Source organism: Sminthopsis crassicaudata, chromosome 2 (genome assembly GCF_048593235.1).
Source record: "Sminthopsis crassicaudata isolate SCR6 chromosome 2, ASM4859323v1, whole genome shotgun sequence".
NCBI lineage: Eukaryota > Metazoa > Chordata > Mammalia > Dasyuromorphia > Dasyuridae > Sminthopsis > Sminthopsis crassicaudata.
Genome location: NC_133618.1, coordinates 426,068,734 through 426,091,885, shown reverse-complemented (window position 1 = coordinate 426,091,885; position 23,152 = coordinate 426,068,734). Strand labels below are relative to the sequence as shown.

The 23,152-nt window shown below is 37.5% G+C and overlaps 1 protein-coding gene and 1 long non-coding RNA gene across 2 annotated transcripts in view; both read right to left on the bottom strand.

The window, feature by feature from the left end:
• Window positions 1-1,961: 1,961 nt before the first annotated feature.
• On the bottom strand, window positions 1,962-4,125 carry LOC141557016 (uncharacterized). Its single transcript, XR_012486684.1, has 2 exons — window positions 2,605-4,125; window positions 1,962-2,028 (listed from the first exon to the last, which is right to left on the bottom strand). It is a non-coding gene; the product is annotated as an uncharacterized LOC141557016 (long non-coding RNA).
• Window positions 4,126-12,285: 8,160 nt separating this feature from the next.
• The window catches only part of ERGIC1 (endoplasmic reticulum-golgi intermediate compartment 1), a 141,237-nt gene continuing 130,370 nt past the window's right edge, over window positions 12,286-23,152 (bottom strand). The window contains exon 10 of the mRNA XM_074292082.1: window positions 12,286-12,481. Coding sequence (XP_074148183.1) covers window positions 12,374-12,481 — 108 coding nt within the window. The 3' untranslated portion in view covers window positions 12,286-12,373. The remainder of the gene's footprint in view (window positions 12,482-23,152) is intronic.

The following is a 23,152-nucleotide window of genomic DNA, read 5'->3' as shown; positions in this document are numbered from 1 at the left end:
ACAATTTCCCCTTCTTGCCGCCCAAGTTTCTATTTTTAATTTCATTCCTGAGTCATTGCCAGGATAAAAGGCACATTCACCTCTGCATGATTCAGAGTCAAACAAAACGGTCATGCTTGTGAATAGTTGGAAAAGCTGTGTATGCTATGGAAGTCTCAGGGGGAAAATATCCTAATTATGCATAAGGTATTGTGGCAATAACAAAGTAAAGCCATATCCATTGTTATCTCACACATCAAGCACACTTCAGTACCCCAGAAAGCTTTCCAACAGGATGTGGCTTATAACTGGTTATTCTATCAGGTAATGTAGAAAGAGGTGAAAGGTTCATAAAAGAGGGAAGCTCATTAGTGTTTGGCATTTTCCATTAATAGCAGAGATAGATCCAACCATTCTTGAGAGTAATTTTGTAATTGTACCCAAAGGGCTATAAAATTACGCATGCCCTTTGACCCAACAATACCACTACTAGGTCTGAATACCAAAGAAATTTACATTTTTTTAAAAAAAGGAAAAGGAATTACATACAAAAATATTTATAGCATCTCTTTTTGTGTAGGCAATGAATTGGAAATTGAGGGGATACCTATCAACAGGGAAATTGCTGAACAAGTTGTGGTATATGATTTTGATGGAATACTATTATGCCATAGGAAATGATAAGCAGGATAATTTTGAGAAAAACTTGGAAAGACTTTCATGAACTGACAAAAAGAAAAGAGCAGAATCAGGAGAACATATACACTAACAGCAAAAGTATAGGATGATCAAATGTGAATGAATTTGCTATTCTTAGCAATGCAGTATTCCAAGACAATTTCAAAGGACTTATGTTGAAAAATTCTGTCCACCTCCAGAGAATAATCAAATGGAATCTAAATGCAGATTTTAAAAAATGTTCTTTTTCTTTTAATCTGTGTGTTTGTTTGTTTTTTTTTGCAACATGATTAATATGGAAATGTTTCACATATTTGCACATGTATAATCTATATCAAATTTCTGGACTTCTCATGGAAGTAAGAGGGGGAGGTAGGGAAGGAGAGAATTTGAAGCTCAAAAAGGGAAAAAAATTTACATGTAATTTGAAAAATAAAATATAAAAAATATAAGAAATAGTATAATGAGAAGCACATTCAATATATTTATACATTATGCCAAGGAAGAAGAGAGTTGGCAGAATTCCTGAACCATCTTGGTAAAGAAAAAATGAGATATCATGAGATATCATTTTGAAAAAATCTGGGTTCAGATCTCAGATTTGCCTTGTCAGAATCATAGGATTTAGAGTTGAAAGGGTTTGGAGATATCACCAAAACCAATGACATTATCTTATGGATGAAGAAATACAGACACGGTCTGAGAAGTTCAGTGAGTGGTTCAAGTTTACATTGCAGGTCTGACTTCAAATCCAGACATCTTTCCACCAAGTCTCATGGCCTTTACTTATTAGAAGAGTAGCTTTGTACCACTACACACCTCTCAGATTGGCTAAGATGACAAGAAAAGATAATCATGAGTGTTGGAGAGGATGTGGGAAAACTATAACACGAATACATTGTTGGTGGATTTGTGAACTGATTCAAGCATTCTGGAGAGCAATATGGAACTATGCTCGAAGGGCTATCAAACTGTGCATACCCTTTGACCCAGCAGTGTTTCCACTAAACTTATATCCCAAAGAGATTTTAAAGGAGGGAAAATGTGCAAAAAATGTTTGTGGCAGCCTTTTTTGTAGTGGCAAGAAACTGGAAACTGAGTGGATGTTCATCAGTTGGAGAATGGCTGAATAAGTTATGGTATATGAATGTTATTGAATATTATTATTTTATAAGAAATGACCAGAAGTATGATTTCAGAGACGCCTGGAGAGACTTACATGAACTGATGCTGAGTGAAATGAGCAGAACCAGGAGATCATTATACAAGGCAACAACAAGATTACTCAATGATCAATTCTGATGAAAGTGACTCTTTTCTTTTTTATTATTTATTATTATTATTTTTTTCCCTGAGGCCGGGGTTAAGTGACTTGCCCAGGGTCACACAGGTAGGAAGTGTTAAGTGTCTGAGACCAGATTTGAACTCGGGTCCTCCTGAATTCAAGGCTGGTGCTCAATCCACTGCACCACCTAGCTGCCCCTGAAGTGACTCTTTTCAACAATGAGATATTTGAAGCCAGTTCCAATGGTCTTGTGATGAAGAGATCTATCTGCACCCAGAGAGAGGTCTGTGGGAACTGAATGTGGATCACAATATAGCATTTTCACTCTTTTTGTTGTTGTTTGCTTGCATTTTGTTTTCTTTCTCATTTTTTCCTCTTTTTGATCTGATTTTTCTTGTGCAGCATGATAATTATATAAATATGCATACAAGGGCAGCTAGGTGGCACTGTGGGTAGAGCACAGCCCTGAAGTCAGGAATACCTGAGTTAAAATCTACCCTCAGACACTTAACTCTTCCTAGCTATGTGACCCTGGGCAAGTCACTTAACCCCAAATGCCTCAGCCAAAAAAAACCCCAAAACAAAACAATAAATAAATAAATATGTATACATATATTGGATTAAACATATATTTTTAACACGTTTAACATATATTGGATTACTTGCCATCTAGGGGAAGGGGTGGGAGAAGGGAGAGGGAAATTTGGAACACAAGGTTTTTCAAGGGTCATTGTTGAAACATTATCCATGTATATGTTTTGAAAATAAAAAAACTTTAACCAAAAAAAAAAAAAGTGACCTTGAACAAATCCCTCAAAGTCATGGATTCTTAGAGCTAGAAAAGGCTTTAAAAATATTATATGTCAATCCCCTCATTTTACAGAAGAGAAAATTGATCCTCAGAGAGATTAAAATGACTTATCCAGTTCCATAATTTTAGGCAAAGAGTTGATCCAGGGTCTCCTAATACAGTGACTCTTTTACCTATACTAACTGTGTGATGACAGGTAAACTCTGAGTAGTTTGGAAACTTTTCTGAACTAAGAGCTGAACATGAGTCAGCACTGTGCCATTTAAACCAAGGGCAAGCTGATATTGAGTGACCTAAGCTGGACCAGGCCCCATGAAGTAATCCTCCTATTATACTCAGGACTGGTCAGGCCCTTGTTAGAGTATTATGATCAAGTCTGGACGCCATAACTAAAGGAAGAAATGAAGAACTTGGAAAAACTTCTAAGGAAAGCAAGGAATATGATTAAAGTGTTGGAAAATGAGGCCTCAGAACAGGATTGGATGACCTTCTCAAGAGGACTGTGGAATTTTCTCTTTGCCAGGCCACAGGGTGGAACACTAAGAAGGAAATAATCTGTTGCCCTTTGAAGATGGGGAAGGGAGAACCCTATTTCTTCATAAAAAAAAAAAAAAAAAAAGGATTGCCAAAGCATGGAAAAGAGAAATGAATCCCTTCATGGTCTTTAGAAGGTCATTTGGGTTGTTTGGTTCTAAAGAATGCTAGTATTGTGAGAACACGAACACACACACACACACACACACACACACACACACACACACACATATATACACACACACTCACACAAGGCCTGTATTCTAGCCTCCCAATCTGCTCCTAGTTTCTAGTATGACCGAATAAAAGTCACTTTTTCTCTCTGGCTAGCTCTCAGTTTCCTCATTGTGGAATGTGAAATGCTATAAAGGTGCCTTTTAGTCTAAATCCTATAATTCTTGCTGTAATGGGGGACTAACTAACAGCAGCCAAGTCTTTCAAACAAGAAATCTGCTGTGCTTGATGCCAGCTCATGGATGGTTGGTTTACTTGCTTCCAGAAATCCATGGCAGAATATAGTAGAACTCCCTGGCCCTCCACTTCCCTGCTTGCATATTCTATCACCGTTTCCTGATCACTGTTTGATGATGAAGAGCCTCTTAATGTTGTGGAGCTAGACCTGACAGTATGTACAAAAGACTTAGTGGAGGAACTAAGCTGGTGGCAAACCAGGCACAGACTGCTGACAGGTTCAGGGTGGGAGAGTGGATCACTCACTGTGGAGTCATGAACAGGCAAAAAAGGCCATTCTTTGCCTCATTTCTTACCTAGCTTTAATCGCTGTTTGGGCGTTCCCTTAGTTAAACCAAGACCTTACTTTAAAAAAGGTCCCCCACTGCATCCTAGGATTAAGGGATATAAGTTAAAAAAAACAACAAAGGCAAAAAAAAAAAAAAAAAAAAAAAACAATTTAATATCAATAACGAAGTATAATATCTGCTCTTTGGTAGGATCTCTGAATTTTTTCCTTTTAAAATTTCTATTTCCTTTCAGATTTCTAAGATTTGGGATAAATGCAGCCTGACTTATTTTGCTTACTTTAAACGATATGTCATTTCTTTATCCTTCCTTCAACACATGTAGGCCAAGCTGGACTACGTTTTGTTTCCCCAGATACCTCTTTATGCTTTTCTTCTGTTACCTCCTTGCTTGGTGTTTTCTCCATTTTGTTTGTGGAATTTCTATTCATGCTTAAAAGCTAACTCTTGGATCTTTCATTTAATAGTTTATTTTGCTCTATTTAAATCATGTAATGTATATTTGTGTAATTATATATCAAGGCATATGACTAGGGAATTGGTTGGGGGGGGGAGGAGCAGGCAAATCTCTAGATGTACAACCTGCCTATAACTCTGTAATTACTGTTGAATGTATTTAAGAATGAAAGTCATATAGTCTCCACAATATGGATTTCTAAAAATGTTGCTCACAATTAATTATAAAACAACAACAACAAAAATCTCTTGCATTTATTCTGTAGTGTTTGAGAAAGATTCACTTGTACTATCTGCTTCAGAATCTGTATTAGTAATCCCATTCTACTGATTAGAGAGCACTGACCCAGAAAGATGTGGTAACTTGTTCCAGATCATGTGTTTCCCAGTTAGAGCTAAGTTTTGAACCCATGTTTGCATACTCCAAATCCAGCCCTGTTTTTTCCACTGTGATATATTCTTTATTGAAAAACTTTGATGCCCCTGCAGCAAAACTAATGTGCTAATTTACTGGTCAACAACTAGTTCCCTCAGTATTTAGCACAGTATCTTGGAACATAGTAAGAACTTAATAAATCATCTATCCATTCATCTATCCACCTATATCTGTATCTATAACTCTGTCCTGCAATACTCTAGTTTAATTGTTGGGAGTCCCTTCTTTTTTAACCAGAGTTGTGAGGATCACATATCTTAATGATTTAAAATAATATTCAGATAATATTAATAAATTACAGCACAATGTCTAGAACATAGTAAGAGCTTAATAAATTTTCTGTTTAAAATATAATATTCCATTTGGTTTCTGGGAGTTGTTTCTCTTTCAATTAGAGTTATTGTGAGGATCGAATGAACTTCTCCCTCCCCCCTCTTTTTTTTTTTTTTTTAAATTATGAGTTAACTGACATTGTAAGTGAAATTATATTTGTCAGTCACTTAGCATAGTGTCTGGCACATAGCGGGTACTTAATAAATAACTGTTTCTTCTTCAATGCCCCAGAAGCAAGGCTACATTCAAGATGATAAATTACAAATTCAAGATGGTAGCTTCATTCTAATCCATACACAATTCTTTCTTCATCTTCTAAATGGTGACTGAACTGACTAGCTGTTAATGGTGGAAGATGGGATTGATCTGTCCTGAGTCCAGGAGTGTGCTTTACATATCTCATCAGTCAGGAAATAGCCCTGAGAGACAGTTTCTAAGGTCATAATTCCTTGTTCTCCAAGGAGTTCCAGCCATTGGTCTGCAGATCTGCAATCATATTTATTATCTATTATCAATTATTTCTTCATTCATTTCTATGCTGCTTTCAGATTTGCAAGTGACCCTGGAAGCTCTACTAGGGTTGGGGCCATTTCCTATATGAGCTTCCTGCTTTCTTCAGCTCCCAGCACAATGTTTTAACAATACAGATGCTTAATAAAGATTTGTTGGCAGAGTCCTGAGCTTTGAAAGATTTTTTCACTTGATCACAAGAAGGCAACAGATATTCATTCAACACTTAAGGTTTCTAGAGCACAATATGAAGAGTTGAAGGTGATACAAGTTTTAGGTGGGAGATGGGCCTTACCTTTTATTTAGTTTTTGAAATTATTTTTTAAACCTTGGTTTTGCTCATGACTCATTAGACTTCTCATGACCCTATCCTGGGTTTTCTGTTTGAATCCTGCTTCTCTTTACTGACTGAGTTATCACTGAAAAGTCAATTTCTCTTTCTGTCCTTGTGTTCCTTTTCTATAAATTGAGGGGACAAATGGTTGGCCTAAAAAATGTCTGAGGTCTCTTCTGGCACTAAATCCAAGGATCCTATAATCCCAAATTGAAGTTGTGGGTGTTTACAGCATTCTGGTTCTGACCTGCAAATATTAGACCTCCCAGTTTTTCTAGACATCTTAAATTCCCAATTCAGAAGTTATCATATTACAGTGAAAAGGGGTGATCTTCCCAACTGATAAATGGTTAAAGGATATTAATAGGCAGTTTTCACAGGGGGAAATCAAAGCTATCAATAGTCATATGAAAATGGTTTAAATAACCAATAATTAGAGAAATACAAATTAGAACCATGCTGAAATACTACCTCAAACTCAGCAGATCAGTTAATATTACAAAAAAGGAAAATGATAAATGCAGAGATGTGGGAAAATAGGGACACTAATCTACTGCAAGTAGAGTTGTAAATTAGTCTATCCACTCTGGAGAGCAATCTGAAACTATGCCCCAAAGCTATTAAACTGTACATACCCTTTGATCCAGTGAAATCACTCCTAAATCTATACCACAAAGAAATTAAAGAAAGAGGAAATGGACCCATATTGTATAAAAAAAGATTTCTCTCAGTTTTTTTTTTTTTTTTTTTGGAGTAGCAAAGACTTGGAAACTGAAGGGATATCCATTAATTGGGGAATGGCTAAACAAAATGTAGAATATGAATATGATGGAGTACTATTGTGTTGTAAGACACGATAAAAGAAATGGTTTCAGAAAACTTGGGAAGACATGCATAAACTGATGCAGAATGAAGTGAGCAGAACCTGAAAAATAATTTATATAACAATAATATGGTAAGGACAACAAACTCTGAAAAACTTGATAACTGATTAACAAAACGACTAATCATAATTTCACAGGACTCATAAGGAAACACAATATCTACTTCTAGAAAGAGAATTAATAGATTCCAGAATATGGATTGAAGCATATTTTCTTCCTTTTCTTTCTTTTTCTTATTACCTTTTTTCTTGGAATATTATTATTGTGGAAATTTGTTTTATAAATCTATACATATTTGTAATTTTTTGTCTTCTTAATGGATGGGGGAATTAAAGGAAAAGGAAGACAAATGAAAATTAAATAAAATTGAATTTTTTGATAAAGGGAGATGAGTTATCCACTGGCCAATATGGCATTTTTCACCCTAATGTTCAGAGTTGAGGAATGGTTGTCCATTCTCCAGAATGTCATGTTTCTACTCACTTCACCTTGAGTGTTCATGTCATAAGGAAAGCAAAGAATGAGGTGGCATGGAACAGAGAAAAGATTACTAGATTTGGAGTCCAAGGAGAAGGGTTTAAATCCTGAACACACTGTGTGGCCTTCATTTAACCTCTCTGGGACTCAATTTCCTAATTCCTCATAAATGAAGAGTTCAATTAGATGGTCTCTGAGGTTCCTTTCAGCTCTTAAGCTATAATTCTATGAATGCCACATTTAGGAAATGTTAATAACTGACAAATTTGCCAAAATGGAAAGCTGACCAATTGACCTTTGACCCAGAATAAAACCAAAATGAACAGGAACACAGTGTGAATGCGACTTTTCTGCCTGACCCTTGAGATAAAAGTAGACACATTGAGATAAAAGTGAGACACATTTACAGTCAATTTTATCCTCTCAAGCAATACCAAGCCAATTTCCTTGTCTAGGTCCTGGTAGCTAAGTATAATATCCCTTTAAATACATAAGTCAATCAACAAGCACTCATTAAATATCTATGTCAAAGATGATGTGTATACAAAGATAAAAATGAAACAATTGCTGTCCTCAAAAAGTCTATATACTCATATGACTTTTTAAAAATTAAAATATATCTTTTCAATTAACAAATATTAATTTATTCTTCCTCCTGCTTCCATCAATTGAAAAAAATTCCCATATTGATCATATCCAAAAACGTTTGCCTCAATCTGCAATTACTTAGTCTATCACCTATCAGGAGTTGAGTAGCACATCATTGATCTTCTACAATAATAGTTGATTCCTGCAATGATAGTTCTTACACTAGATACAACTCTTGACCAAGACTTACATTTTGGCTTTCTCACTTTGTAAACTTGGGGAGGTTATTTAACTTTCAGCAGTCTTTGTTTCTCTACCTGAAAAATGAGCAAGACTCAAAATAAATAAACAAAAAATAAATAAATAAAAATGAGTAAGATTAATTGATCTACATGGTTTCTTCCAGCTCTAAATATTATGCTTCTCTTCCTGCTTTCAAACTGAAGTTTACCCCAAGCACTTGCTCTGGCAGAATAGGCAGATGAGAATAACTTAATCCAATAGCCATGAAGCAGACACTGTGGAGTGCTTAGAGTTTGGTCAGACATTGAAGATGCCAAGGTCATCCATTGCCTTCTGGGCCATCACCACTCATTTTGACTTTGTCCTGCCATTGGACTTCAATGATCCAGGAAGGCACAGTGAGGCTGATGACTGAGGAACTCTGCTTCACTGAAAAAAATCCACTTCATGCAGGTGTTAAGATATCACCCCATGATGTCATTGACCCTCTTCCAAAAGGAAGGATAAACAACAAGCACCCCTTTTTCCTCTAATTTACCTTCTGGAGAAATAACATATTTAAACCAAAGTTCCCTTCTCATCACTCCACTAAAGCATTAACTATTGTTTTGCATAGAGTGATCTGTACTTTATAAAATGCCTATCTATACTGTTTTTCAGTGACATTGTGACCTATATATAATTATATAAAGGAAAGGATGAATGATTTTGTAGAGGGAAATTCTAGAACACAGTCATATACATGACAGATGCTTTTACAGGATCAGATTATTATGTCCTCTTCTCCAGGTCAAATAATAGTATATTTTTAAACGTCAAAAAGTGCTAAGTACCTTCTGTGTCTTGGGGTTTATCAGGGCTATAAAAGGAGAAACCAGAAGAATCCTTGCCCTTGAACAGATATCTTATTTCAGTCAGAAATACAAAAATATCCATATACAAAATTAGAAAATTGCACAAGACTTTTGTCTAAAGAAGTCACAGTTTTTCTCATAACTACTCATAGGATAACAGATTTGGTTAGAAAGGACTTTTTTTTAGAAGCCAGAGTCTAACCCCCTCACCTTACAGTTTAGGAAACTGAGAAACAGGTTATGTGACTTGCCAAGGATCTCATATCTAGTAAGTATGCAAGGTAAGATTTGAATCTAGGTCTTCTTGCCTCTAAGTCAAATGTCTTATCCGTTACACTACAGTCGCTTTCCTATAGTCTGTTGTAACCAAACTGGATCACATCCATTCCTTTCCTCACACTGTTTTCCTTCATCTTTGTGTCTTTGCTTGCACCATCTTCATATCTTTAGAACAAAGCTTCTCTTCCTCCAAGCTCCGTTCAGATTCCACCTTTTTCATGAAGCTTTCCTAAACTTTCCCAGCTCACAAGTGAAAAGGATCATTTTATTTGCAGCTTCTCTGGGCACTGTGCCATATTTGTGTGCTGTTGTATCCTCGCCATTCAACCTTAAACAATGTGAGGAAACAATTGATTTATTTTTGATCTTTATGGCCCTAGCATTTAGCACAATATCTTCCATGTAGTAGGCACTTAATAAACATCTGTTAGATTTAATTAAGTTGTGGGCATTGACTTTAAGTGCTGTAGAGATTCAGAGAAGGTAGAGATTTTACCCAACACAAATTCATAATCATCTTTAGAGCTATAACTACTCTTTGTTACAAATGTTGGGAATTTTGCCCCACCCACAATCCCACATAAAACTGTAAACCATGGTTTAAGGAAACACTCTGGAAAACTTCTGAAAATCACAGCTTTTTAATCTGCTTAAACCCAATGGGCGGAAGAAACAAAGAGGATAGAGTTTCCCCCCCCCCCTTAAGAATTTTGTTAAGAAAACAGGTCATTGGTATCCTTTCAATGGAGAAATGAAGTCCCACCCACCCACCCTTCCACCTCCACAATGGAAAAATTCCATAAAAGTAAAACTTGCATACATATGCATGCCACACACACACACACACACACACACACACACACACACACACACACACAAAAACACCCCTCATGCCCCCATACACAAGGGATCATTTCCATTTCTGAATTTTGTAAATGGAAAAAAAAAATATATATATATATATATAAATCCATCCAAACAGTGACAGATACATGAAATGACAAAATCCAGTTACACTTACAATGTCAGTTAACTCATAATAAAAAAAAATTAAAAAAAAAAAAAGAGGGGGAGGAAGAAGTTTTTCTAATTGGAAGTAAGGGCTTAAAATAATAAATGGGAAAGGCCTGGTTAAAAAATAAATCCAACTGGACATTATCCTGAATCACCAAAGCACGCAAAGAATTCTTGGTGTGCATGGAAAATGGAAGGGTGGTTCTCTCTCTGGGATCAACACAGAATATTTGAAATTCCCTTCACTGAATCCCTCTCTGGCCTGGCTTGCATGTCCTTCCCTGCTCTGATCTAAAAGGAGAATCTTCTGATGAAAGGGAGTATCAGCAACAGCAGCAGCAGCAGCAGCAGCAACAGCAGCAGCAAAGACAGCTCTGAACTAAGTGGAAAGAAACCAGAGCTGCTGCTACCTCACCAGCTGCACGACTGTCTGTCTTGAGTTAGTCTTAGTGGCTGGAGGGGCTGGTGAAAGAAACAGCAGAGCAAGTGTCTGATAAGGGAAGCAGGGTGGATCTGCTACCCATGCTGGGATATTCCCTTTTCTGTTTGCCATTGGTGGAGAGGTTGAAACAAATCAAGCCAAAATGACAATGAGAACAAAGTAAATAAGAAATACCTTGAACCAGGATATCTCCATGGGAAATGGCTGAATCTACTTTCACATTAGCAATGAATTTGTTCTCTCAGAGATGTCACATAGAATTGGGACTGGTGGGGAAATGTCAATTATGTCATTGGGAATGATGTTCATGGTCACTCTCTGGGCTTGCACAAAGCCTGGGCTTATATAGGGCAGAATATTTTCATGTGGGGGAAAAGAACATTGGATTTAGAGGAGGAGGAACTGAGTTATCTCTCCTCTACAATTTATTAGCTATATGCCCTTGGGCATGGTATTTCCCATTTCCAGGCCTCAGTTTCTCCCTCTGTAAAATGAGGGAGGTTGAACTTGATGGACTCTAAGGCTTCTTTCAGATCTAAACCCTATGATATGCCCAACCACTCACCACCACTTTGTCATCACAAAGGGCTGAAGTGCCAGTGGAAAAGTGGGGTGGATTTAGAGGCTAGGCTGTTTCCTTAACTAATAAGAGGTGTTGTCCTTTGCTTAGGACTGAGGCACATTGGTGGGAGGATAAGAGTGACAGGAAAAATGGAAGGAAAACTTATTTTTGCAGCTGTTGGCTATGCTGCACCAATGGTGAACAGACTTTAGTCTCTTGAGTGTTGTGGTTCCTGGCAACCTGGAACCCATTTTAAGAAAGGTTGAGAGAGAGAAATGTGGATCTGGAGCCAGACACGATGTGAGAAGTTCAACTGGTACCTTAATGTAGTTCAGCCAAGTGCACATCCTTGAAATGTGATGTTAGGGGTGGGGAGAGGGAGAGGTCTGACAGCATAAGCCATAGGGTATCTCTGGGCAAGAAACCAAAAGCTCCCTTTCTTCTTCCTTGGCCTTCACTTCCTTCAGATTGATATCCAGGAGAAGTAAGCCAGGTAACTGTTCTAAGACACTGAGAACTTGTCACTTCTGAGACTCTGTGGGCTGTTGGAACCCAGATTGTAACAACCCTTCTGACTGCTTCTCAGGGAATGATTTATACCCCTCCCAATCTCCCCCCAACTCTTCCCCAGGGCAGGGAGCACCATGACTCTTGGCACTGGCAGTGGAGCATCTTCCTAATAATACTCATTATGGTCTTTTCCAAAACAAAAGAAGAGAATGTGTAACCTGGAATTCTCCCCAGAGAGTGTAGTGTGTGAAGAGAAATCATGGTGTAACAACTACCCACTCTGTAACTTCAACCAACAAAATTGAATATTAACTCTGATAGAGGGAAAAGGGAAATATATTCATTAGAATGATGGGTCTGGGATCCTGCATTGCTGTCCCTGGCAAAGGGAGATGGAGTCACGGCGTTACTGCATCTTTCCAAGTTGAATCTTCTTCCAAGCCTCAGAGGCTGTGAAAATGCAGGAGTCCAGGATTCCAGCCACAGTGAATGTACCTCCAATGATGGCACAGATCTGAAAAAAGAGCCACAAAAAAATGTTAGGCCAGGGAAAGGACCTTAGAAAGCACGTAGCCCAACTCCAGTCTGCTTTCTTGTTACAGATGAGAGAAGTCAAGAGTCAAAGATGTAGAGCTGGAATGTGACCTTAGAGATAAAATTTAACCTTTGATTTCCAGTGCTCTTTCTTTTTATTTTATTTTATTTTTATTTTTTGTGTGTGTTTTATTATAGTAAATTTATTTTTCATATACATTGCTTTATGAATTATATTGGGAGAGAAAAAATCAGAGCAAAAGGGAAAAACCATGGGAGAGAGAAAAAAAAAAAAACCAGAAAAAAGAAATGAACATAGCACCAGTGCTTTTTCCATTAAATCATTCTTTCTGGAAATGTCCAATGATGGATCAGGTCATTTACTTACAGACTCAAGTTTAAGTTTTTGTTGTTGTGTTCAGTGATAGTGCTACTTGTAAACTTAGAGAATAGAGTAATGTACCCAAAGTGATACATTTCAGTGAAAATGGACATAAATTCTGGGTGAAGCAAAAACCCCAATGCACAATTAGTACAAGTTTTTCAGAGAAAATGTTCTGTCCTTTAGACCTGCCCTTGTTTTGTGAGTCAGATCCCTTTAAAATACACTGTAGCTTGAAATGGTGGTGACATGTGCCATCTCAATGCCCATGTACCTTTTGGAAATTTGGTCATTGCATTTGCCACCATTATCTGTGAGCCAAGTGCTGAGGGAAGGAAACAGTAGGGTTTGGGCAAAGTCAAGGGATTCCTTCATTACCTGGCTTGTATTCCAACATTAGAGGATGGTAAGGAATACTAATTTGCCACTATTTAATGGTTGTGACAGGAAGTTCCACAAGCAAGATACAATAATATACTAGGAAATTGTTGCTTGAATCTATGAAAGGAAAAAAACTGGCCTATCTCCTGTCCTTTGGATGACTGGTAGATGATTTGTTCAAATGACAGACACACTGAATCTAATGAGATCTAGGGGAAGACCCTCAATACTATAGTGAGAACAGTCTGAGGAGAGTTTAAGGGATGACATGACTAAGAGCCTCCTAATGTGGACATTATGTGGATGGCCTGTGAGCTTCATTAGAAGGAGGATAGGCACCAAGGTGATCACAGATCACAAGGTACCGAAGCAAAATTGGTTTAGGCTCTTATGCCACTTCTTCCTTACTTCAATAAATCTGGGATCTTGTCAATGTAGGTATTTGTTCCACTGTACAAAGCACATTCTATCCTTCCATTCTTGTCCTATGCAATGCTTATCCACATTTTACTACAGAACTTTCAAAAAGGATAAATGCATGTGCTACAATCTTTTTTCTAGGCCAGGGGTTCTAGGTTTTATGGACCCCTTTGTTATAGGATAACAAAGGAAACCAATTATATTGAAATACAGATATCAAAATGTTGAAAAGAACAAGTTCATGGTCACAGGTTAAAAACCTTTGCATTTAATGATAGGAATATTCAGGTTGTCCATCAGTGCTATTACTCTTACTACATGACTATTTACTTACTACAGGAGTGGTTGACCTTTATCATTCATATATTTCCTCAATTTTATATATAATATGTAAAACCACTGACTTCATAACTTTGGGTGCTCATAAAAAATATACTACAATCAACCTGTGTCCACTACACATTTCTCCATTGCCTTTTGGGTCATCCTGAAGCTGTGATTTAGATAATTAGAAATTATGGTATTTGGAGGTTATAAACATATGTATTGGGAAGACATTTAAGTTAAGAAAGATGGATATTTAAACTGAGGAGCATTTTAGGATTATTGAAAATATAACACAATTTCTCAAATACAATGAAGGGTATTCTTTTTCTCCCATTCAATTCTTTCCTCAAATTATTTTGTACTTGTAGTGTTCCAAGTAGACACACTTATCTATTAATTCAATCAATTAGTTATCTAGCTACACGTTTTAGTTTAAACAAAATTCATTTTTCATTCACTTCCCCCTCACATTTAAATCCAAAAGAGATAACTCTAATCATGGATCTCATTGAGAGGTCCTCTGATTTTATAATGATGCAATCAGCATAATATCTAAACTTAAACTTTTTCTGCATCCAATCAGCACAATATCATCTGCAATCAGGAACATGGAGGACTTAGCATTCTACAGGGAATTTACATCTGAGCTCTATAAAAGAAGTCTTCTGTAACAGTAATAAGCATATACTTCCCTGTCTTCCCTTCTCCCTCTCCCATATTTAAATTTACAAAACTCTTTCCTCATAAAAACTTGTGGAGTGACAGCAGAAGCTTTACCATCCCATTTTATTGATAAGAAAAATAAGGCTGAGTTAAAGGATTCTGTGATCATATGGTTAGTAAGCAGCTGAATTAAGACTTATAATTGAAATCTTTCCACTTCAAATCTCGTATATTTTTCATTTAATACACATTTCTAGTTTTAAAAGTTCATCTTTTGTATTTCTCAGAAGATTGGGATAAACTAAAGAAAGAGAAGAACTTTCCAACACACACAATTGGGGAAAATACTAAAGACTTGATGAAGGACAGTCAAGAAGACTTGGAATTGCCCAAATAACCAAAATCAAAGTATAGTCATTGAAGGGGTTAAAATAAACCTGAAAGGACGTCTCTAAAGGAGCACCCCAAGGATGCCTTTAACCCTGCACTATTTGACAGTATTATCAAATGACCTGGATGGAGGAGTAGATAGCATACACAGAAAATTTTCCGATAACATAAAAAACAGAAGGGACAACTAACTTATGGAATGGCAGAGGCAACGATATTGGCATAGTTTGCCATTTCCTTCTCCAACTCATTTTATAGATATGGAAACTGAGGCAAACAGAGTTAAGTTACTTGTCCAGGGTCACACAATTTGTAGGTGTCTGGAACTAGAATTTGAACTCAGGAAGATGAGTATTCCGAGTATTCTTGACTCACAATCCAGCACTCTATCCATTAATAGATACTTAGTATAACATGAAGACTATCATATCTTAGGAAAGACAAAGTAGAAAAGATCTAAATGAAGGGAAATCAAGACGATGAAAAGATTAAGGACCATGGCACATGAGGAGTAGTTGAAGGAACTGAGGATGTTTAGCACAGAGAAGAGACTTGTGGTGATGGTACAGAAGGGAGAAGTATATAAAGAGCTGTCAGATGAAAGCTCAGACTTGTTTTACGTGAACCTATAGGGAAAATTAGAAACAACGGGTAGGAAAGTCAGATTAAGGGTTGCCGGGAAGAAAACCTTTCTAACTATTAGAGCTTTCCAAATGTAGAATAGACTGCTGACAGATGAGTTCCCATCACTAGGGGACATCAAGTAGCATCTGTAAAAATACTTATTGAGGATGTTGTAGAGTAGTTCATGTTCAAATCTTTGACCTTTTGACAATTAAATTTTTGTGATTGTGACCTCTAAAAGAAAAGCAAATGATTTATTCAGTTAATATATCATTATCAGGGCATTTATAAAAAGCAGTTTCTTTGGATTTTTTCTACTCTTCTACAATAGCTTTCTCTCTTTGGAAGTTCATTTTACCTCTGCTGCCTCTTCAAATCTCTGATTGGTCATTTTACAGAATTTTCATTTTGGGGGGAGATATTCAGGATTAAGTGAGTTGCCCAGGTCACACAGCTAATATATATAGAAGCCAAATTTAAATTCAGGTCCTCCTGAGTTCTCTATCTACTGAGAAACTGAGCTGGCCTCCAGAATCTTCATTTTAAGGAAATGAAATGTTCAGGTCAGCCACAACTCTATCCCACTCCAGGATATACTTCTGACTCTGGATTTTTTCCATCATCCCTCCTACCTTCCTTTCTGTCCTAATTCTATACTTCTCTTTCTGCTTTTCAGTTATCTTTTTGTTCCCCCTGCTAGAACATAAGCTCCTTGAAGCCAAACATTGGGGTTTTTTTGCTTGGATTTGTATTCCCTGTGCATAGCCAAGTGCTTGGCACACAGTATTTTAAAAATGTTTGGTGACATGGCAGAACCACAGAAGGGGAAAAATGGGGTTGATCCTGTAGCTCCCTTGAGAACTCTTAGCCACATAACTACCACCTTCCTCACGTGGAAGATGAGCAATCCAAATCTGACCAAGAATACAATAATAGTGGGCAGACATGAGGCCAACCTAATGGAAAGATTGGTGCCAAGGAAAAAAGACAAAGGAAAAAAAAAGACAAAGTGAAGGAGACAGGAAAGTATATATTCAATTGGGGTTTATTTATAAAAATGGTATTTCCATGAGATGAGTTCAGTGAATCCAGGCTTCACAGAGGAGTTTTAAGTGGCACAGCTGGCATTCCAGAAACAACAGTCCAAGAAACCAGAGCAGCCACTCAGGGGGTGGTAGGGAAGATTGATTTTTTTTTAAAGCAGGCAGGGCCTCTCCCCTCTGGTCTGTCTCTCCACCACACCCCAGAGCATGATGCAGGGGCACTTTTCGGGGGAGATGACGGCAGGGAAGCTGGTTTATTTCAGTCAACTGGATCAGATGACAGGAGATTTTACACCACAAAATGCTTTTAATGCTTGCATCAGAGGATAGGAAAATTTGACTTAAGTGTAGCGATGCAAAAAACACACACATCTATATTCATCTGCACACAATTTTGAACCACTGAGTGCTTATGACTCACACACACCTGGCACTTGCTTTGATCCCTCCTTCCAGCTTTCATGCATAGTTCAATTTGCTCAGAGAAGAAAGGAGCCAACATATGCATTTGTTTCTGGATAAGAGACATAAACTATTCCGTTCAACAAAAGCAATAATGATTTGTTGTCTCTCATAAATGAGGATGTTACAAATGACTCACCATCAAAGGTGAATGTATTTTTCAATAATGAGAATGCTATTGTACCAGTTCACTAAATGCAAATTTTTAGCTGCTTTACTTGGCTTTGGGTATGGAGAAGGTAGAAACTATAAAAGCAATGGAAGAACCAGAGGCCCAATAACATAAATTTCTCTTTCTCCAATATTAACTCAGCTGTAACTTCAAACTTCCATTTTGCTATTTGGATTTGGGGCTGCCATTTTGGTTCAAACTCGCCCTTTCTCACTTACAGTGTTAAGGGACAAAACAGTCTTAAGTTGTTAATATTCCTTTTGTACTATAAACTTTCAGAGAGCAAGATCTATGATCTTCATCCTAGCTGTGCACCATCTACTAAGAATCTCTTTGTTAATTATACCATTCCTTGATGGATCACCCTGAAGCATGGATGACAAAAGGCATCTGTTTAGAAGTACTGTCTTCCCATGTTCTAATCTAACTAAGGAATCACTGAAGTGTGACTGGGTTCCTGCATATATGGGGGAGGGGGTGAGAGAGAGAGGAAGAGGGAAAAGGAGGGGGACAGAAAGGGAAGGAGAGAGGGAGGGAGAGAGAGAAAGAGAGAGGGAAGGAAGAAGGGAAGGAGAGAAGGAGGGCAAGAGGGAAGGAAGTAAAGAAAGAAGGAAAGGAGGAAGGGAAGCTTATGGACAGGTTTTGGATCACAAGCAAACATAACCAAAGAACTAATTAACAAAGACAAGGGGTAATTAAGAGATATTATTTTATTTCCAAGGCTTATTAGTGCTCTAAAACCACAGACCTGTTAAGGATATTTATCATTACAAAAGGAAGTGTATCCATCACGTAACATGAGTGAAGGTAAGTAGACATATAACTCTGAAATAGTAAGAGTCAAAGAGAAGCTTTAAATACAATTTAAAAACTTTCTATAAGAAACCTTTCTCAACCCTCCTTAATTGCTACGTCATTCCTTCTCTTGGTTATCTTGTATTTATCCTGCATATATTTTGTTTGTATGTAACTATTTAAACAGGTTCTCTCTATTAGGGCAGAGGTTCCTTTTTGTCTTTCTTTGTATCCCCCGGAACTTAGTAGTTTCCTGGCAAGTAGTTGTTTTAACTTGACTGGGGACTCCTCTATAGAGGTAAACTCCTTACAGTTGGGGAAACAGATGACAAAAATCACACAGACATAGAGGAGTTGTACTTTGAAGTGTTGGATGAAGTATTTGTGGATGACCTATTCGTCAAAGTATTAAAATATTTTAAAATAAGTCTGGGGGGGAAAGAGGGTCTTACTAGATCCATATTGCATAAATATAAGCTATTATAAAAATAAGAGCCAGGATATTGGTAGTGGTGATATTTAGGCTGCTGCAAGCGGAGTGGAGGTTTGTTGGCTATGAAAAGATTATTATTGCCAGAAGTCCAAGAGATCTTGGTTCTTGAGGATGCCTTTTTATCTAGTTGTTCTGCATCTATGTAATTTGGTATTTTCTGGTGCAGCCTTCAGCAGCCACATTTCAACTGGCAGAATGTTGCCAGATAAAGAAGAGGATAGACTAGTGTCCTTCCCCAGCTGCAAGCCCAAAAACTTATCCCCTTTCCTGAAAATGGATCCCTTCTCTTAACTGAATTTATTTAAAGAACTTCAAAAATCCCAATCTTTAGAAAGTGTAAACCAATACAAGTTCTTAATAGATCAATCCTATTACATTTTGCTACACAAATTTCCACTAACTAGAGATATCCATACTTTCAGATGAACCATGCAAATATAAGGTATGAAAGAATAGGCTATTGGAAAGAAATGTCAACAGGGTTTGAATTATTAATCCCTCTATCTTACAAAACACCTACCCACATGCCTTCCACATCCACACCTCTTAAGTATCTTGAAATGTGAGCTCCTTGTGAGTGAAAATTGTTTCTTTGTTTTGTATTTTTCCCTCCCATACCTGGCACATAGTAGATGCTTGAGCACATGGCACATAGATCTCTGATGGCTAATTGGACTCCAAATCAGAAAGACCACTGCAATTTACAATTCTAAATGAGCACATTTATGGATACATATAAAGTGACCTCTTTTTCCCCAGGACATGATCTTCAGGAATATTTTACTTGAGTATTTGGGAGCCAGATAGGGAAAATAATGTAAAATACTGGACCTGGAAGCAGAAGCTCTGAGTCTATGTCCTGGTTTTTCCACTTACTAGCTGGAGCATGGATGCAATCTTTACTGAGTCTTAATTTTCTCATTTGTAAAATGGGAACATATCATTCCTTGTCTTAACTCTCTCACAGAGTTAACAAAACAGCATCACAGACCACAGAGATCATCTGGTTGCAAGGACCAAATGAGATAATGGATACAAAGTGCTTTGTGTATTTGAGATGAATGTAAACCATTGTTAGACCAGATACTAGAATGCATGTTCATTTCCTGAATTTATTAATTTTTCTATTCCTGATTTTGCTGTTTAAAATGTCCAACTTGGGCACAATGGGCAAAGATAAGGTCTTAATGTTCATTTAGAATGTAAAAGACATCCAACTCAAACCAAGAGCGTCCTATTTGGGTAGAACAAATACCAAGTGCTCAAGTTGCTAAATGATGACTGAATAGGTTACTACAACTTGTGGGTTAGAAAACCCTATTACCAATGATGGTGCTGCAACTGGATTTGGTTAGATGTCCACATAGTTAAATCAGAAGAAACACTGCTTTGGAAAGCTGAATATATGAGTAGGAGTCCTGACTTACAAATGGGGTCATCATAGGCAAGTCAAATAACCTCTCTCGGTATCGGTTTTGTCATCTGTAAAATAAAGAGTATCATCCTTATACTACCTACAACATAAGAATTGCTATGAGAAAAGTTCTTCTGGAAATTCTAAATAAATTTCTAAAGAACTGGGAAAATATTACAATTATTATTATTAGGGTTTTCCTCATAATAGACTAAATCTTAACATAACTTTTAACTTGATTCTCCCATATACAGAGCTCAATTATGGCCCTACTAAGATCTAAAGACTGATTAATGATCTGAATTATCTAGAATCTCTACCATCCTCCTTCTCCTGTGCATTTCTGCCATTCCAGTTTCAAAACTTAATACCCATGTGAGCTTGAATGAGTCCCTTAAGCCTATGAGTTTCATTAACCCCACTTGATAGAGGGAGAAAATTAAGGTGCTACTTACTTCACAGAATTTTTTTTAATATATTGTATACTATGTGTATATACATACATATATATATATATGGGTATAGAAACGAGTTGTATTTTGGCATTTTGGCATCATGAATAGGCAACTGGTTTTAAAGCAGGAAGACTTCAAGTTCTACCCTGGGCATAAAATATGTGGCTCCAGGCAATTCCCTTAATCTCTTAAAGCAGGAGAGAATTCTCTAAGCCCATTTGTTGCCAAAAAGGTCTCAACCTATAAATTCTGTTGTTTCTTCACAAGGGATTTTTCTATATTCTAATGGAGTGATGGGCCCTATCCCTAGTCTCTATTATTAGTAGTCAACTTATAGTTTAGGATCCTTCCATTAGATACTGGCAAGGAAAATGCTAAACACCACAAAAAAACTTAATTCAAAGAATCCACAGTCTTATCAGCATGATTATTTCCCCTACTTCCAAACCTCTCATTCTAAGCAATTACTTTTAGTCTTTCTGTAAAACCCCAAAATGGGGTACTGCTAATGAAATACATGGTGGGCTTTTTTTTTTTTTTTTTTTTTTTTTTTTTGGTAAATGTCACTTTGGATAGCATTAACTTAGTCGTCAGGCCACTTCCTTATCTATGCAAATATGGTTATTAAAAGAAGAAAGAGGGGCAGCTAGGTGGCACAGTGGACAGAGCACCAGCCCTGAATTCAGGAGGACCTGAGTTCAAATCTGGTCTCAGACACTTCCTAGCTATGTGACCCTGGGCAAGTCACTTAACCCCAGCCTCAAAAAAAAAAAAAAAAAAAAAAGAAAGAAAAATATAAGTATGTTCAATTCAATGCTCATAAAAGATAATGTCTAAAATGCTATGCTTTTATAAGAGAGGAATCTATGGCTTGTTTAATATAAAGTTTTGTGATTATTAGGGATTTCATTTATCCATTTATCTATACTGTCTGGATACTGTGCTCTTCCCCCCTCCCCATGCCTCACTCCCCTCAATGTGGATTAACAGAGACCTACTTGTAAACATAATGTTTCCTAGGCAGTACAATCCTTCCCTCTTGAGGGGAAATCCAGAGTGAGAGAAATATCAGAAACACCCACTGGCTTTAGAAATGCAGCTGGGTAACCACACCCTACGTCCCCTCAACCTCCACTTACTCCCACTTCTCATTCCATCCCACCTACATTTGGAAAAAGTCCACTTGTAGGACTCTCAGCTGCCTCCCCAAATATGGTACCAAAATGTCCAATATGAGGGGCAGTGCCTCAGCCTAAATCCATTCTCTCCCAACCTATTTGTAGACAGCAGCATTTTGGTGACAGTTGAGCTGGAGGTGGCTTTGTAAACAAGTATTAAATAAAAGAGAAGAGGCAGCAGGTGCTCCCATTTTTTGCCCCTCCCTGTTCCTCCTTATCCCCCCCTTCTCCCAGACTTCACTTCCATTCCACCCCCACCCATGGAATACAACATCTGCTGCTTCATTGCAAGAATGGAAACATCTGAGAGCTTCTGAAAGTCAACAATGGCTCCATCTGCCACAGGCAGGGGATTTATTCAGTGGGCCAGAAGGTCTTTTCAGTGACAGCTGACTCACTGGTTGTCACAGCAACCAGGATGCCAACATTTAAATCAGCACTTTTCTAAAATATTCCTGGTAATTCCAGGAGGGACTTCCCTACAAAATGGCATCACGATATAGGGATGTCCATTAATTATTTTTGTTGTTATTTTTAACCATCTCTATCTTCCTCCTAGCCCTCTAACTAAAATCATAACCAAATGATTAAGACTTAGATGATACCTTCAAGATTACTGGAGTCAACCCTCTCATTTTATAGAGACTCAGGGAGTTTAACTGACTTGTTCACAGTAACACTGGTAATAAGTACTAAGAATGGGATCTGAGTCTAGATCCACTGGCTGAAGCCATAACCAGTATTCTTTCCTTATTTTTCTAATTTTTCTAATCAGCAGCTACTACCAATAATATTGATAAAGACATCTCTCTTTTTTTTCTTTTCTCTCTCCTTCTTCCTCTCTTTTTCTTTTCCTCTCCCTTCTTCTTTCTCTTTTTTTCCTTTCTCTCCCTTTTTCTCTCTCTACTTCTCTCTTTCCTTTTCTTCACTCTCTCTTTGTCCTTCTTTTTCTCCCCTCTCCTCCCCCAATCCTTTCTTTCTCTCTGGGTGGTCTCTAGGTAGTTTATGAAAGCAGACCTAACTCAAGTCTTTGGGCCAATGTTTCCTAAACTCGTCCTTGTGCCTATGACCGTGCTAGATGTGAACAGCAGAAGAGCAAAGAGATCCATCAGACACCTCTGTAACAAAGGAGAGCTGCTCTTGCAAGTCTGGTAACCTGAGAGACTTTTCTGATGTTTCAGCATCTACATTGTGTGTGTCCCTGAGTAGTAACGGAACTGTACAGCAAACTGATGAAGGTCTTAAGGTGTATCATATGCTAAAGGCCTGGTCAGCGAGGACACCATGTCCCTGGTTCAGTAACACCTATATCCTTGATGATACTTTCTGATGTTGGGTCTGTCTGAAATGGAAGAAGCCAAATCTTGGCAGCAGAGTTTGAAGAATCCCAGCAATTGTGTCCTACAGCCTTTCAAAATGAGACGAATGCTTTTAAGAAGCTAAGCCAAGAGC